The sequence below is a fragment of the Macaca nemestrina genome, chromosome 19, assembly GCF_043159975.1.
Source record: "Macaca nemestrina isolate mMacNem1 chromosome 19, mMacNem.hap1, whole genome shotgun sequence".
In the NCBI taxonomy this organism is placed as follows: Eukaryota; Metazoa; Chordata; class Mammalia; order Primates; family Cercopithecidae; genus Macaca; species Macaca nemestrina.
This window is the reverse complement of record NC_092143.1, coordinates 40,663,483-40,678,907: the sequence shown is the minus strand read 5'-3', so window position 1 is coordinate 40,678,907 and position 15,425 is coordinate 40,663,483. Positions and strand designations below refer to the sequence as shown.

Sequence of the window (15,425 nt, the reverse complement as noted above, 5' to 3'; positions counted from 1 at the left end):
AACAAAGGTCTTCAGAAGAGGAAGAGATTTTGGTAGTATGATGAGTTTTATTAATCTTGTGGGAGGATGCTTTTATACAGCAAAAGAAAATGAAAGCAAAGTGAGTCTGGAATGCAACTTCAGTGAACAAATAAAATACAACCAAGCACACACAGTACACGCTCCAGTCCTGCTTTGCCTTCTTCTTAGGCTAATGGCCTTTTCCTGTTCTCTGTGGGGTCTTGGCGTCAGATAAGTTACTTTAGTTTTCTACCTGTTGAATGGATTATTTATTAATCTTCACTTTTTGTTATTTTTAAGTTTTTTGAAAATAATTTACCGTGATGCTTTTACAGGTAAAATCTTTTGAGGAATTTAGTGATCTCTTTAAAGAATAGCTGTATTGAGATATAATTTCCGTACCATAAAATTCACTGTTAGAAAGTGTACAATTCAGTGGTTTTTACTATAGTCAGAGTTGTGCAACCATTATCAGTATCAATTTTTAGGAGTTTTTCATTACAACAAAGAAACACCGTACCCATTAGCAGTCATTCCTCATTCCCCTTTTCCCAGGCCCTGGCAACCACAGATTTACTTTCTGTCTCTGTGGATTTGCCTATTCTGTATATTTCATATAAATGGGATTATATAACGTGTGACCTTTTGTCAGGGACTTCTTTCACTTAACATGTGTTTTCAAGGCTTATCCATGTTGTAATGTGTTAGTACTTTATTCTTTTTTATGGTTGAATAATATTTCGTTGTATGGAATTTTATTTATGCATTCATCAGTTGATGGACATTTGAGTTGTATCCATTATGAACAACGCTGCTGTGAACATTCATGTACAGGTTTGTGTGGTCATAGGTTTTCATTTCCCTCAAGTAGAAGTATGAAGAGTGGAATTGCTGGGTCATATTTACTCTGTTTAACATTTTGTATTAATACCAGACTGTTTTCCAAAGTACCTGTGCCATTTTGTAATCCCAGCAGCAATGAATGAGGGTCCAGTTTCTCTGCTTCTTCAGTACTTATTGTCTTTTTGATTTATCCATCTCAGTAGGTATGAAGTGGTAGCTCATTGTGGTTTTGATTTTCATTTCCATGATGTCTAATGTTGAGCATCTTTCATGTGCTTACTGGCCACCATCTTTGGAGAAGTATCTTTTAGAATCCTTTTGTTCATTTCTAAAAAAATTTTTTTTTATCAGTCTCTTTTAACAAAGGTGAGTGTTAACTGCTAGGTAGCATTTAATATCAGGGGATGGTAAATTTTTCATAAATATTAGTAATAGACTTTTAGGTTTAACTAGTGCTGTTCCTCATAAGTAATCCTTTAAAAAAGTGCTGGTGAGATTTCCTTTAGGGTGACTAGTAAAGTCAGTAAGACTTGATTGAGTGTGCCACTATCATAATGAGAAGACCTAACTTTAATAGTTTTGGAATGTCAAAAACAGTGACAATTAAGTAATTTTATTTTTTAAAATTATTTTTAATGGTTAATATTTTATAAGAATTTTAAGTAATTTTCAACTCTGAGCATCAAATTTTAATTATGTGCATTGAATCTCTGACTTAACCAGAGCAATTTCATTTTTTCCCTCTACTTCGTGAAATGTGTTCTCATGTGTGTCTTTTTTTTTTTTTCTTTTTTAGGTTATCCTGAATACATGACTAACAATTTTCCTTGCAACCATAGCTGTTGTTTTTCACTGTTTCCAAAAGATCAAAATTGCTCCAGAAATTGGAGACATATTTGATTTAAAAGGAAAAACTTGAACAAATGGACAATATGTCTATTACGAATACACCAACAAGTAATGATGCCTGTCTGAGCATTGTGCATAGTTTGATGTGCCATAGACAAGGTGGAGAGAGTGAAACATTTGCAAAAAGAGCAATTGAAAGTTTGGTAAAGAAGCTGAAGGAGAAAAAAGATGAATTGGATTCTTTAATAACAGCTATAACTACAAATGGAGCTCATCCTAGTAAATGTGTTACCATACAGAGAACATTGGATGGGAGGCTTCAGGTTAGTCTTACAAGAGTTTTTCTATACCCTCTGTGTTGGCAGATTTAAAAACTTGCTAAGTTTCCTTTCAAGCTCTACTACAGGGTAATTTAATGCATGCTCCATCTCTTCAGATACTGTGCATCCTGTACAAATATGCGTTATGGGAATTTGTGGAAGAATATGCAAAAGATAAAATTTTAAAGTTTTTTAATGTTCTATCAGAAAAAAGTTCAATGGAGAAAATTTGGAAAATAAAAATAAAAAGCAGAAGAAAACCCACACTTTGCAAGAACTACCTTTAGCACTTTGGTTTTCATTTTTGTAGCCTGTTGTTTTCTTTTTTTTTCCCCTAGATGGAGTCTTGCTCTGTCACCCAGGCTGGAGTACAGTGGTGCGATCTTGGCCCACTGCAACCTCCACCTCCCAGATTCAAGCAATCCTCCTGCCTCAGCCTCCTAAGTAGCTGGGACTACAGGCGAGTGCAACCACGCCCGGCTAATTTTTGTATTTTTAGTAGAGACGGGGTTTCACCATGGTGGTCAGGCTGGTCTCAAACCGCTGACCTCAGGTGATCCACCCGCCTTGGCCCCCCAAAATTCTGGGATTACAGGCGTGAGCCACCGTGCCCAGCCATGTTGCTTTCTTTTTTGATATCGTATGTACATTTAAACAATTGGATTACACTTAGTCTTTTTATAATTTAGAAATCTGATATGTTTCACTGTTACCAAATGTTTCATTGATCACATTTTTCAGGTAGAACTTCATAATCTCCCTTGCTGAAATAAATCTTACAGACATTTTATGTCTTAGATTTTAAAGTTTTATTTCAGGACTTTATACATGGTTTCTACAACACAGTCTTTTTAAATATTTATTTATTTCATTTTTTTTTCTTTGAGACATGGTCTCACTCTTGCCCAGGCTGGAGTGCAGTGGTGCAAACATGGCTCACTGCAGCCTTTACCTACTGGGCTTATGCAATCCTTCTGCCTTAGCCTCCTGAGTAGCTAGGACTACAGGCACATATGACTATACCTGGGTAATTTTTTATTATTTGTGGAGACAAGGGCCTTGCCATGTTGTCCAGGCTGGTAATGAACTCCTGGGCTCAAGCGATCCTCCTGCCTTGGCCTGCCAAAGTGATATGCTTACAGGTGTGAGCCACCATGCCCAGCCACTTTTTGCATTTTTAAAACCTGAACACAGGCCTTGAAATTATACCAAGGTTTAAATTACAGGTCTGATGCATGACATGGCCAAGTTAGTTATTTTGAATTTTAGTTTTCTCATTTATGAAGTGGGGATTGTAATACTGACTTGGTAGGATTGTGAGGATTAAATCAGAATATATATAAAAGTGTCTTGCATAATGTGACAGATGAATAAATGGTCGTTTATTTTTCTAGGTGGCTGGCCGGAAAGGATTTCCTCATGTGATCTATGCCCGTCTCTGGAGGTGGCCTGATCTTCACAAAAATGAACTAAAACATGTTAAATATTGTCAGTATGCATTTGACTTAAAATGTGATAGTGTCTGTGTGAATCCATATCACTATGAACGAGTTGTATCACCTGGAATTGGTAAGTAGACTTTGCTTTTATCCTAAGAAACATAAAGGGAAAAGGATCTCAATAGTGTTTTAATTTTTGTAAGTTAAATTATAAATTTGGAAGATAGCCCACGACTTTAAATAAGGTTAAAGAATCAGACATTTTTAATATACGTGTTTTAATTTGAACTTAGGAACAAACTTATATTTTGACTGCTAAAACCAAGTATTATAGTTCATATTTTGCCCATTTAGAACATTGTTTTTGAGAAATAAGATGGAAAGCATTATAAATTTGAATACTTAGTGTGTGTATTGTTAGATAGTGTTTATGCTACTTCTGAATTGAAATAGTTCATGAACTTTTGTAATCTCTGGTTTAACTTGACATTCTCTGTTAAATGGAAAATATTTTCATTGTAATGATTAATGTTTCATTTGTTTTCCCTTTTAAACAATTAAGATCTCTCAGGATTAACACTGCAGAGTAATGGTAGGTAATCTGTTTCTTATTACTTTCTTTTGTCCTATCCTCTCTTTTTTTTCGTTGACCTAGAATTAGTTTGTGTGGGCGGCAGTAACATTAACAAGAAAATAACTTACTGATTTGGAAATTTAGATTTTGGGGTTATGGGGCACGTCAGCATTTAAAACTGGATTTAAATTGGCTATTTGCTCTTTGTATATGAACTGCAATTTATGAACCAAAGTACTGTAAAAAACATGATAGAGGAATGTACCAAAAACAAATACAAAGAATATTTTTTGAGTTAAGACCCATTTTTGAAGAAAATCTCACAGAACCAGTTTTAATGGGTGTTAAGTACCCAGAACGTTTGGTAATATGGAATCACGTATAACATATCCTTTAAAAATGCCAGTATTCTAATTTTCCTTCATTTCAGCCTAACATTTTTATGAATGATAATGTTGAGAATGGTTTAAAATCGTGCTCATTTGTATTTTTTCAGTCTTGTTACATTTTGAGTAAATAAATCAAGGCTACTTAAAAGCATATGCCCATCACAGCTTACCTAATTGTATTCTTAAAAAGAAAAACTGTTTTAAGGTGATTAAGAAAATGAAATGCGAATGGGGGTGTGTGTTTTTGTTATTATAATATTTGAGAATGGAGTTTTATTAAATCTTTAGCTCTGTTACTTAGAACTTAATAAACTCAAATTTCTGTAAGAACTAATTATTTGCGGAGAAACTCTTATAAGGAACCACTGTCAGCCAGGCATGGTGGTTCACGCCTGCAATCCCAGTACTTTGGGAAGCTGAGGCAGGTGGATCACCTGAGGTCAGGAGTTTGAGACCAGCCTGGCCAACATGGTGAAACCCTGTCTCTACTAAAAATATAAAAAATTAACCAGGTGTGGTGGTGGGCGCCTGTAATTCCAGCTACTCAGGAGGCTGAGGCAGGAGAATCACTTGAACCCTGGAAGTGGAGGTTGCAGTGAGTTGAGATCACGCTGTTGCACTCCAGCCTGGGCAACAAGAGTGAAACTCTGTCTCAAAAAAAAAAAAAAAAAAAAAGGAAGCATTGTCGTCTTAGAAAAGGTGTGCTGTTGCTCTGGAGGGAAATTAGTAGTAGTTTAGCACCTTTTTTGTTTGCAGAATTTTATAGGTGAGTCAGAAATACTAGGTGACCTTAACCAAAATTTAGGAAGAGTATGCAGTTCTACTTGATATTATTTTTCACCTTTCTCCCATATCACTAGTAATGGAGGAAGACTCAGTGCCTTCTTGTGCTCGTTAGTGACTAGTAGGTTTCTGACAAGTGTGGGTTTATTGTTAGGAGCTGTTGTGGTGGTCTGGGAAGGGTTGCTTTAAGATTGGTTAAAACTCTGCCTCTTTGCTATGCAGACATTGATATTATATCACTTCTTTTTTTTGAAAGTAAACACGCTTCATATCTTCACCGTTTTCCATCCATGTTTTTGGAGAAAACATTTGGCTCAGTGGGTGTTAAAAGTTGGGAGACTGCAATGATAAGTGTATCTGAATCTCTCTATGGGGCTGTTTGTGAGGGGATTCAAATTCTGAATGCTCATCACACACCTCCCCATTCTAAAATTATTGATGCACCATTACTGATGGGATTGTATGGGTTTTTTAGCCTTTCTTTAGTGACTGTAGGACTGTATTCAGCCTTGTAGGTCCCCCTAGTGGTGGTTTTGTAAAGGCTGTCTTCAGTGCCTTATTTCCTCAGAAAACAACTGGTATTTCTCACAGCTCCTTCTAGATTTGGACAAAGGAATAATATAAGACCAGGTAACTAAAAGTTAAGAAAATAGGACGGTTCCTTCATTTTTGAGTTAATGTCTTATGGTAGTCATTTCCAGCCTTTTATCTTTCATGAAACTTTCTGTGACCATGTCGACCTGTGTATTCATTTTAACAAATATGTAATGAGCATGTATTGCCTGGTACTGTGTTAGTTTCCAGGGATGCTAAGATAATAAGGTATGTTTTGTCTGCTCAAGTGAGCTTATAGTCTAGTGGAGGAGAGAAAAAGTAAATAAGAGAGTGATAATACCATCAGATAGGTGCTATGTCCTGGCTGCTGGTGATGATAAAAAATACAGACCTAGGGTGGGCCCAGTGGTTTCAGCTTTTTTGTCACCTATAGAAAATATATTCTTTGACCCTCTTAGGACATTTTGTTTTTCTTTTTTGAGACAGAGTTTCGCTCTTGTTGCCCAGACTGGAGTACAATGGTGGGATCTCGGCTCACTGCAACCTCCGCCTCCTGAGTTCAAGCGATTCTCCTGCCTCAGCCTCCTGAGCAGCTGGGATTACAGGCGCCAGCCACCATGCCCAGCATTTATTATTATTATTATTATTTTTGTATTTTTAGTGGAGATGGGGTTTCACCATGTTGGCCAGCTGGTCTCGAACTCCTGACCTCAGGCGATCCACTGTCTCAGCCTCCCAAAGTGCTGGGATTACAGGCATGAGCCACTGCACCCAGCCCTCTTAGAACATTTTATAATCACTATATATATGTAAAACTACTCTAAAAATATGGTTAAATAATAATAGCTAACACTTACTGGGTACTCATTGTGTGTCAGGTCAGACTGAGCTAAATGATTTCTGAGTATTATGTCATCATTCTCATGATACTTCTACATGGGAGGTGGGATTATTTATACTTTAACAGATGAAGGGACTGCTACCTGGAGAGGTGAAGGAACTTGCCCAAGAATAGACAACTAGGAGGAGCTGGAGTAATGTGTGTTTGCTATTAGATATTTAAACAATGGGAAAATATTACAAAAGACTGCAAACTCCATGACAGCAGGGATATTTGTTTTGTTTATGGCTATATCCCAAGTACTAGAACAGTACCTGGAACATAGGTGCTCAAGAAATATTTTTTCAGTGAATGAATTTGTTGAATGCTAGCCCATAAAGAGAAATATTTAACAGTTTGGTGTCTGTTTTTCTGGACTTTAAAAAATATATACTATATGTTTTTTTAATTTTATTTTTTTGAATAGGCAATACATGGTCCATAAATCAAAATACTATAAAAAGGTATACAGTGAAAAGAAGTGCTCCCACCCCTGCCCCCATTCCCCCCTAATTCAGGTAATCACTTTTTTTAGTTTCTGGTGTTTCCTTCCAGGGTTTCTATATGCAAAAAATACATACCTCCTTTCTTACACAAAATGTATACTGTGCATACTGTTCTGGACCTTGCTTTTTTACTTAGAGTATATGATTTTTTAAACATGCATATGATCATAGTGTACAATAGTGTTTTGTAACATGCTTTTTTTCTCTTGGCAAAAATATATTGCAGATTTCTATACTTGTTGATACCTTCAGTTTTACCTGAGAAACATTATGGATTATCTGGGGTTAAAGAAATCTGTAGACCAGTAGAGGTTTCAAACTTACATTTGGGAAGTTTAGCCAGCATATTTAAGGCAAGAAAGATTTATGAGTCATAACTGTTTAAAAGCAGAATGCAGTAGGTACTTAAAGATATTATGATTGCTGATTACACTGAAGAGTCACCTGAAAAGCAAAAGCAGTGAGTACCAAATTGACCAGTTGTATCCTCAAATCAGCTAGCAAAACCAGTAAGTCGGTAAAAAGATCCTGGCCGTTATAACAACAGAAAACCTAAAATGTCCAGGAATTATTTAGAGATGTCAGGATTTATATGAAGAAAATCATTGAACTTTGTTGAAGGGTATAATACAGGGCTGAATAAGTGTAGACATACCAATTTTATGCCCCATTTTTTTTCTTTTTATTATTTTTATAATTTGGCCAACGTTAGTGATGAGTGATTGTGTTCAGTTTTTTTATCGATACATAATTTGTTAAACATCCTTTTGATTATCTTTTTGTTTCTGTAAAATTTCTAAAGAGGAACTTTGGAATGGGATTTATGGGGTCTTCAGAATATCATCGTCATGACTTTTGATGCATGTACGTACTTCTTAAGAGGTTTTTAAGAGGTTGCACATAGAAACTTGCACAATGGATGATTATTACTGCCTTGAAATAGTCTCAATTTAATAAAAAATGCCCATGTAACTTAACTGATATTTACATGAAGATTTTTTTCAAAGGTTGACATAGGGAAAGATAAGGGAAATGATATGCTGGTTCTTAATGAAAAAGGGAATGTCTTTTTGTGGTCTACTAATTTACTGCTTTAAGAAGAGAACCTACTATTAGTTCAGTGGATTGTTAAGTTCTGGAGTAGTGTTAGTTCAGAAGCAATAAAGGATTGGTTGTTAAACATAAAAAGCAAACCTTAAAACAATAACCTAGAACCAAAAGGAAGGTTCCAGGCAGAGAATTAACATTTATGCAGTTCAGTTTCAGTTTTCTTTTTCTCATACAACAGAGCAAACTGTTTCCTGGTTTGTTAATGGAAAGGTGTTATGCTATATCAGCTGGAATCTAGCTTTACTTATGAAGGTGTAACCACATAGGTGAAAGATTGATTACTGAGTTTTCTCACACCATATGTTTATCAAATATTCTTATTTGGGTTGGGTTTCTAGAGGGAAATTTCAGCTTGACTTTTCATTTAGAATTTTTCTGTTTGGTTCTAAATCTATAGGGGACATTCAGTACACTTCATTTTTAAAGAATATGTTACTTAACAATAATTCTAGATCCTGGAATTGGATATCTGTCAGATCCCACTGATATCTCCACAGTGTGAAATTAGCAAAAGGATGTAGTTAAATACTCAATCTCGATTTAGACCGAATAATTGTTTTTCTCAGCTGGATACACATTTTCCAGCCTTTTGGTTTTTGCCTGCCTTATGTATTTAGGTGATTATTATTCTACGTTTCTCAAGAAACTGAGGAGTACCTTTTTAGGATTGTTGCTGGAGGCTGTTGGAACGTAGACTAGCTTCGAATTTGAGAGTCAGATTGATGGATAAAATATATCTGATGCTGTTACCATTAAATAAATGACTTGCTGGTAAAGTAGTATGCTTTTAAAATAATATGAAAAAATTCTGATTTAAAGTTATTTACACTGTAATTGATTTTAGATGTTATATTACTTGCTAATAAGATTTTTTTTTTCTGGGGATAGAAGCTTATAAAAATTTAAAATACGTTTAATTTTCTACATAGCTCCTTCAAGTATGATGGTGAAGGATGAATATGTTCATGACTTTGAGGGACAGCCATCGTTGTCCACTGAAGGACATTCGATTCAAACCATCCAGCATCCACCAAGTAATCGTGCGTCAACAGAGACATACAGCACCCCAGCTCTGTTAGCCCCATCTGAGTCTAATGCTACCAGCACTGCCAACTTTCCCAACATTCCTGTGGCTTCCACAAGTGAGTTCTAGAATCAGATGTAGTCAGCAAGTTGAGTTTTCCTAATCATTGCTTATTTATGTGTAGTCATTTGGGGGGAAACTCCAAGTAAGTAAACATTAAAAGTAACTGTGGTATCTTTCATAGGTAAACAGGTGTTAGACAGGTATGTATAATCGCTTGGAATTTAATGGCTTTGATTAGAATATTGATTCAAATTAGTGATCTGATTTGAACTTTACTATTACATGTAGAAGTAAGTAGCCTCTTAAGCTCTCAGATAGATTTTGGAGAAATATTTAAATAATAAGTAGTTTTGATCCAAGATGTTTATGAAGGTCTGTGTTAATGGAATTGCAACCTTTCTTTTAATCCAGTGTTCTTATTTTGGTTTATCTGGGAGAATATTACCTTATAGTAGTTGTCTTATTTTCTCACTGTGCAAAGGGATCTTGACAAATTTGTTATGTATTGCTCAAGATAGACATTAAGTAATTAAGTCAATTTTGATGTAAGCTAACTTCTATATCTCTTTTAAAAATATTTGTCTATATTTTTAAAAAATTAGTCTGTTTCAGAAGGATCCTTCTTTTCTGCCATGTCATAGGAGGCAAAGGGGCTGCTAGGTTTAGGTTTTTTGGGGCCTGATGATATGACCTGGTTCTGTTACTTATTTTCACAGTAACCAAAGGTTTGATAGTTTGCTGCCTTGCAAATGAAGTAGCTTTTTTTGCTTTTTTTTTTTTTTTTTCCAGTTAATCATAGTGCATTGTCTTGGCATGTGTATGGTGTTAGTTGCATGCAATTGCTAAAGGAATTATATGTAAACCTACATCAGAATAGATTTTTGACAGCTCTGGTCTAATACTGTGTTAGTTGCTGCCAAAAGTACCATTATTCTATTTGCTTTACTATCAGATTAGATTCAACATAGAAATTTTGATCTTTGGAATAAATGGGGGACTGATTTCTGTAATTGTGAGTTTTCAAGTGAAGTATACAAAAATTTCCCCTCTTTAATTCATTACACCACTTCAAAGCAATATGTTTTTGGTTTGCTATATAAGAGATGACGGTCTCACTATAGGCAGCATATACTAAATGGGTCATATAGGTTAAGCACTTGGGAACCCAGATCCTTAATCACTTGGTTCTTCTGTTATCTGTCTACTTTTTATTTACCAAATTAGGAATATGGTTGATAAACAGTGGGTAGTGATAGAAAATGAAAGAAGGTACATTATAGCCACTTGAACGTAGATTAGTGCTAGAGCACAGCTACCTACTTCTGTTTATATTATCTGGAGATTGAATTTCTGTACCTTTGTTAATGCTTGCTAAAGTGACTTCATTTTGACTGTTTTATTCCCTAAGGTTGAGTCCTGTGCAAAGATTAGAAAAAGTGATATAAATGAAATGCAGCTAATTTTATCCTGGTATTTATTGGGTAGATTTTAATAATCAAATACTGTAAATACTGTAAGTTTTAGAACTTGTGTCAAAATGTTCCCTTAGATCTCAAAAAGTATATTGATAAAATTAAATGAACAAAAAGAAGTTGAACTAGAATAGAAGATTTGAAAGGCTATTTTACATGAGCTGATATAGTCGTGTTGTTTAACTATTTTACATACTTAGAATTGCATAAAGGAAGTATTCAGTATGGGTAACTACAGTGGGTCACTTTACAATTTATGTTCATTTGACACCTGAATATTTTAAGGATTTCCTTTTAAATATCTGTAAATTAAAATAATTTATCCTGTGTAGTTAATGACAATTTTGGTAAGTTAGCTAAGAGTATTGCATGTATAATTATTAAAAACACGAACAAAACCATAATTAACCTTTAAAGATAAATTGCAGAATCTGGGGGATGAGTAGGAAGGGAGGTTGCTAAAATGCCATTTTTACAGATAAATAATTTGGGGAGTATTGAAATATTCTCTTTAGGTTTTGGTTTTGTAATTCTTAGCTTTAAGGAAATGTGATATGTAGAGAAAAAAAAATATTCCTTTTCTTTGATAGTTTGAGCAATGGTGACATTTACTGTCTTCCAGATATCTGATTATACTCCCATTTAGAAAAGAATGAGATGATGCCAGTTATAAATAATTATAAATTTAGTGCTTTCCAAATGGGATAAACAATTGACTTAATTAATGCTCTTTAAGAAATCAAATTTCCACTTTAAAAAAAAAGCCTTAAAAATGTAGGACAGTAAGCAATATCATAGGATGGTTTTTGAATAGAATAGAAGCCAGGAGAAGTTTGCTTCTCTTGGTATATTGCATACAGAGAGGGCAACTAATTTTGTGTAAATCTGGGAATATGATGGTGTTGTTGAAAAGAAATGACTCTTGGTTTATAAAAGCTCTTGAAAAAATTGGAAAGTAGAGTGATAGTTTTTTTGTTTGTTTTTAACCAGTAAATGGTATATTGATTGGACAGCAGAGCTAGATCTTTTTAACTTCCTCCTCTTCACCATCACATCGTGTTTAAAATAATTTTCTGCTCTGCTTTTCTCTGTCAAACCCTAGCATTCTGCCATTACTAGTACCAGTGCTGACAATGATTTTCAGTTTTCAACATTTTCTTGAGCCTGGATTTTTGGGATCCTAATCAGAAAGGTCCAGAGAGAGAAGTGGTTGGAGTGGCCAGGATGAACTGATACACTTCTGAAGAAGTTAATATGATAGGCCAGACATACAGTGGTGTTTTGCTGGCATTTGAAATACGTTTGTGAAGAAATAAGCCACTAAAATTAGCAAGACATTACCTAAAATGGAATAATTTTGAGCTTCTTCAAGTTAAGGTTTGTCTTTATAGATGACTTTAGGTTTTTTTTTAACCTAATAGGCCATGGGTGAGTTACACTTTTTGCCCATCTTTGTAGTTGTGCATTATCAGATAAAATTAGTCCTTCATTTAGTATATGAAATCATAAGATGACATCTATGAATGTACCATGTTAATGTCTTCTTGTTCCTCTAGGTCAGCCTGCCAGTATACTGGGGGGCAGCCATAGTGAAGGACTGTTGCAGATAGCATCAGGGCCTCAGCCAGGACAGCAGCAGAATGGATTTACTGGTCAGCCAGCTACTTACCATCATAGTATGTACATACTTTAAAAAAATCTTTTAAATAGTTGAGAAAAAAGTAGGCAGCCTTTATAAAAGCAAATTAACCCATGTGGGCCTTAATTTTTAGACAGCACTACCACCTGGACTGGAAGTAGGACTGCACCATACACACCTAATTTGCCTCACCACCAAAACGGCCATCTTCAGCACCACCCGCCTATGCCGCCCCATCCCGGACATTACTGTAAGCTCTTGTTTTTGTTGTAAGGGCTCTTTTTTTTTTCCTTTTTTTTTTTTTTTTTTTGGTAGGGCTTTGTTTTCTATTTTTTAAAAATGTTTTTACATCTTTTATTCATCCTGTGATTTTGTTTCATTAAATAGTGCTTTTCAGTAGTTTTTGTAAACAGTAGTATTTTTCATAGTTATTATACCTTTTTATTTTAGAGGAGTGATGTTTGCTAAATACGTTTATTTCTCTGTTGCTAATGTTTCATTGACATCACATTGATTTCCATTCGTTTGTTTACTTTGTATATGTTCTTAGATCTCATCTGTGTCTTGTATATCCACCCATAATGGATTAAAATCCTTTGAGCACTGAGTTCTCAAGGTTTTCCTCAGCGTAGTATTCAGTGTACTTTGGATAATGTTGAATCTATAGATAACTTTGTGCCGGCATGGTTGGGAGGAATACCCTACAGATAGCCTGTAGTTTCAGGTAGAATAGGAGCACTGTTCATATGGCTTAGTAAAATCAAGAGTATAACTTTTATATACATTAAATTCCTTCTCGTTATAATATTAATAGTACCAAAGAAAACTTAGAAAATACAGAAAAGTGTAAATAAGAAAAGCAAAATTACCCTGAATCCTGCTACTCAAAAATAGCCACTTCTAATATTTTGTCATTTTCCTTCCAGTCATATAAACAGGTATATGTAAATTGACAGGGGGCTCCTACTCTATGTGTATTGTATATGTCTTGCTTCTTTTCAGTTATGTTACTATTTTTTCCATTTCTTAAGAGAATGTAATTTTTAATGGCTGCCTAGGCATAGTGTTTAAGGGTGCTGGGTTTGGACCTTTAACAGGCTTATGTGACCATTGGCAAGTTATTTCACCTCATTAAGCCTCAGGAGCAGTAATACTAGTATCTACCTCAAGGGGTGTTTGTAAGAAGTAAATGTAATAATTTATGTGAGGTGTTTAGCACTGTGTCTTAACACATTACAAGTTTCCAGTTATGTTAGCTACGATTCCATTAAATAAACATCCTTAATTAACGTAAGCACTTGTTTTTAGAATAGACCTAATAGTTTGTTGTTATACATTGCATTATAAATTGTACTATATTGGATGTTACATAAATAATTCATTTATGATCTGTATTAAATATTGGATGGAAAATTATGTGTAAATTGTGTAATAATAACACTTGGCAGATAGCACTAAAATGTTAGTTATTAAATATCCACAAAAGTGTTAATAGTTTAAGACTATTTGCTTATTGTAAAGTAAACTTTTAAGTTCTTAGACATTGCATAAGCTTGTTTTCAACAATTCCTAACTGATAATAGTTATATTTAAGTAAGATTTACTAAAAGTTTTAGCATTAGACAACTTTTAATAAATAAAAATGGAATTTTTGTTGTCTTTTCTTTAGGGCCTGTTCACAATGAGCTTGCATTCCAGCCTCCCATTTCCAATCATCCTGGTAAGTGTATTTCAAAATTGATTTCCTGTATTTAGATTTAGTGGTGATTGAAACGTGCAAACACAGGCTTTAATAGAATTATAGGGTCACTTCTCAGATAAGTACAGTACTCATCATGACATGAGTTAATCAACAGTATGAATAGCCGATATAGTCACACATAGACTGTCTATATTTTATTCAGTTTAACTGTCCCCGAAAGAAACGAACTGTCTTTTCAGCTAAAATGAGAATTACAGAAATGCTGGCTTCAGCATTGAATACATACATATGCAGCAGAATAAAACTAGGTTTCAAAATAGAACAGCTGTAAAACTATAGCTTAAAAAGCCAGGAAAGAATCTTAAGTACATGCTGAAAAGAAAAATAATTCACTCTATTATTCAGGATCTCTGGTTAACTGGAATTTAGAAACTATTTGATTAAATTGTATACAAAAGAGTAAATAGCTAAATAGCTTTCCTCAGTTCAAAGTTTGTGTATAATTTTTGAAGTTATAGAGATAATAAAACAGAAAACACTTGAAAATGAAATACTGAAAGTCCCTTGTAACACAAACATAGATTTTGAATTTTTTTCTCATCCCTTCATATCTGTTTTTCTTAGCATAAAAGGATGCAAATATATTACTTCAACTAATCACCTTAATTTTTTGGAAACTATAAACTCAATTTTCCTCCTAATTAAAGTAACATTATTATGAAGAATTATGTTTTTATTTTTACTTGTTTATTTTTGAGACTGGGCCTGGCTCTGTCACCCAAACTGGAGTGCAGTGGCATGATCTCAGCTTACTGAAGCCTTGACCTGCTGGTCTCAAGCAATCCTCTTGCCTCAGCTTCTAGAGTAGCTGGGACTATAGGCAGGTGCCACCATGCCTGGCTAATCTTTGTATTTTAGTAGATACAGGGTCTCACCATGTTGCCCAGGCTGGTCTCGAACTCCTGGGCTAAAGCAATCCTTCTGCTAATAATTTTATTTATTTTTAAATTTTTTGCCGAGATGGGATCTCGCTATGTTGTCCAGGCTGGTTTTGAACTCCTGGCCTCAAGTGATCCTCCTGCCTTAGCCTCCCAGAGTGCTGGGATTATAGACATGAGCCACCACACCAAGCTTGAAGAATTAAAAAAATTTTTTAAATGATTTTATTTTTCATCTTTGTGGGTACGTAGGAGATGTATATATTTATGGGGCATATGAGATGTTTTGATACAGGCATGTAATGCATGATAAGCACAACATGGAAGATGGGGTATCCA

General features: G+C 34.7%; 1 protein-coding gene across 2 annotated transcripts in view; it reads left to right on the top strand.

Annotated features, from left to right (window-relative positions):
* Positions 1-15,425, top strand: part of LOC105489417 (SMAD family member 4) — a 61,702-nt gene that overhangs the window by 16,114 nt on the left and 30,163 nt on the right. For both annotated transcript variants that reach the window (XR_011616879.1, XM_011754237.2), the window contains exons 2-8: positions 1,640-2,015; positions 3,407-3,581; positions 4,014-4,043; positions 9,178-9,390; positions 12,364-12,483; positions 12,580-12,696; positions 14,116-14,166. Coding sequence is in view for 1 of the 2 variants with exons in the window: in XM_011754237.2 (XP_011752539.1) it covers positions 1,767-2,015; positions 3,407-3,581; positions 4,014-4,043; positions 9,178-9,390; positions 12,364-12,483; positions 12,580-12,696; positions 14,116-14,166 (955 nt within the window). In the remaining variant the exon portion in view is untranslated. The remainder of the gene's footprint in view (positions 1-1,639; positions 2,016-3,406; positions 3,582-4,013; positions 4,044-9,177; positions 9,391-12,363; positions 12,484-12,579; positions 12,697-14,115; positions 14,167-15,425) is intronic.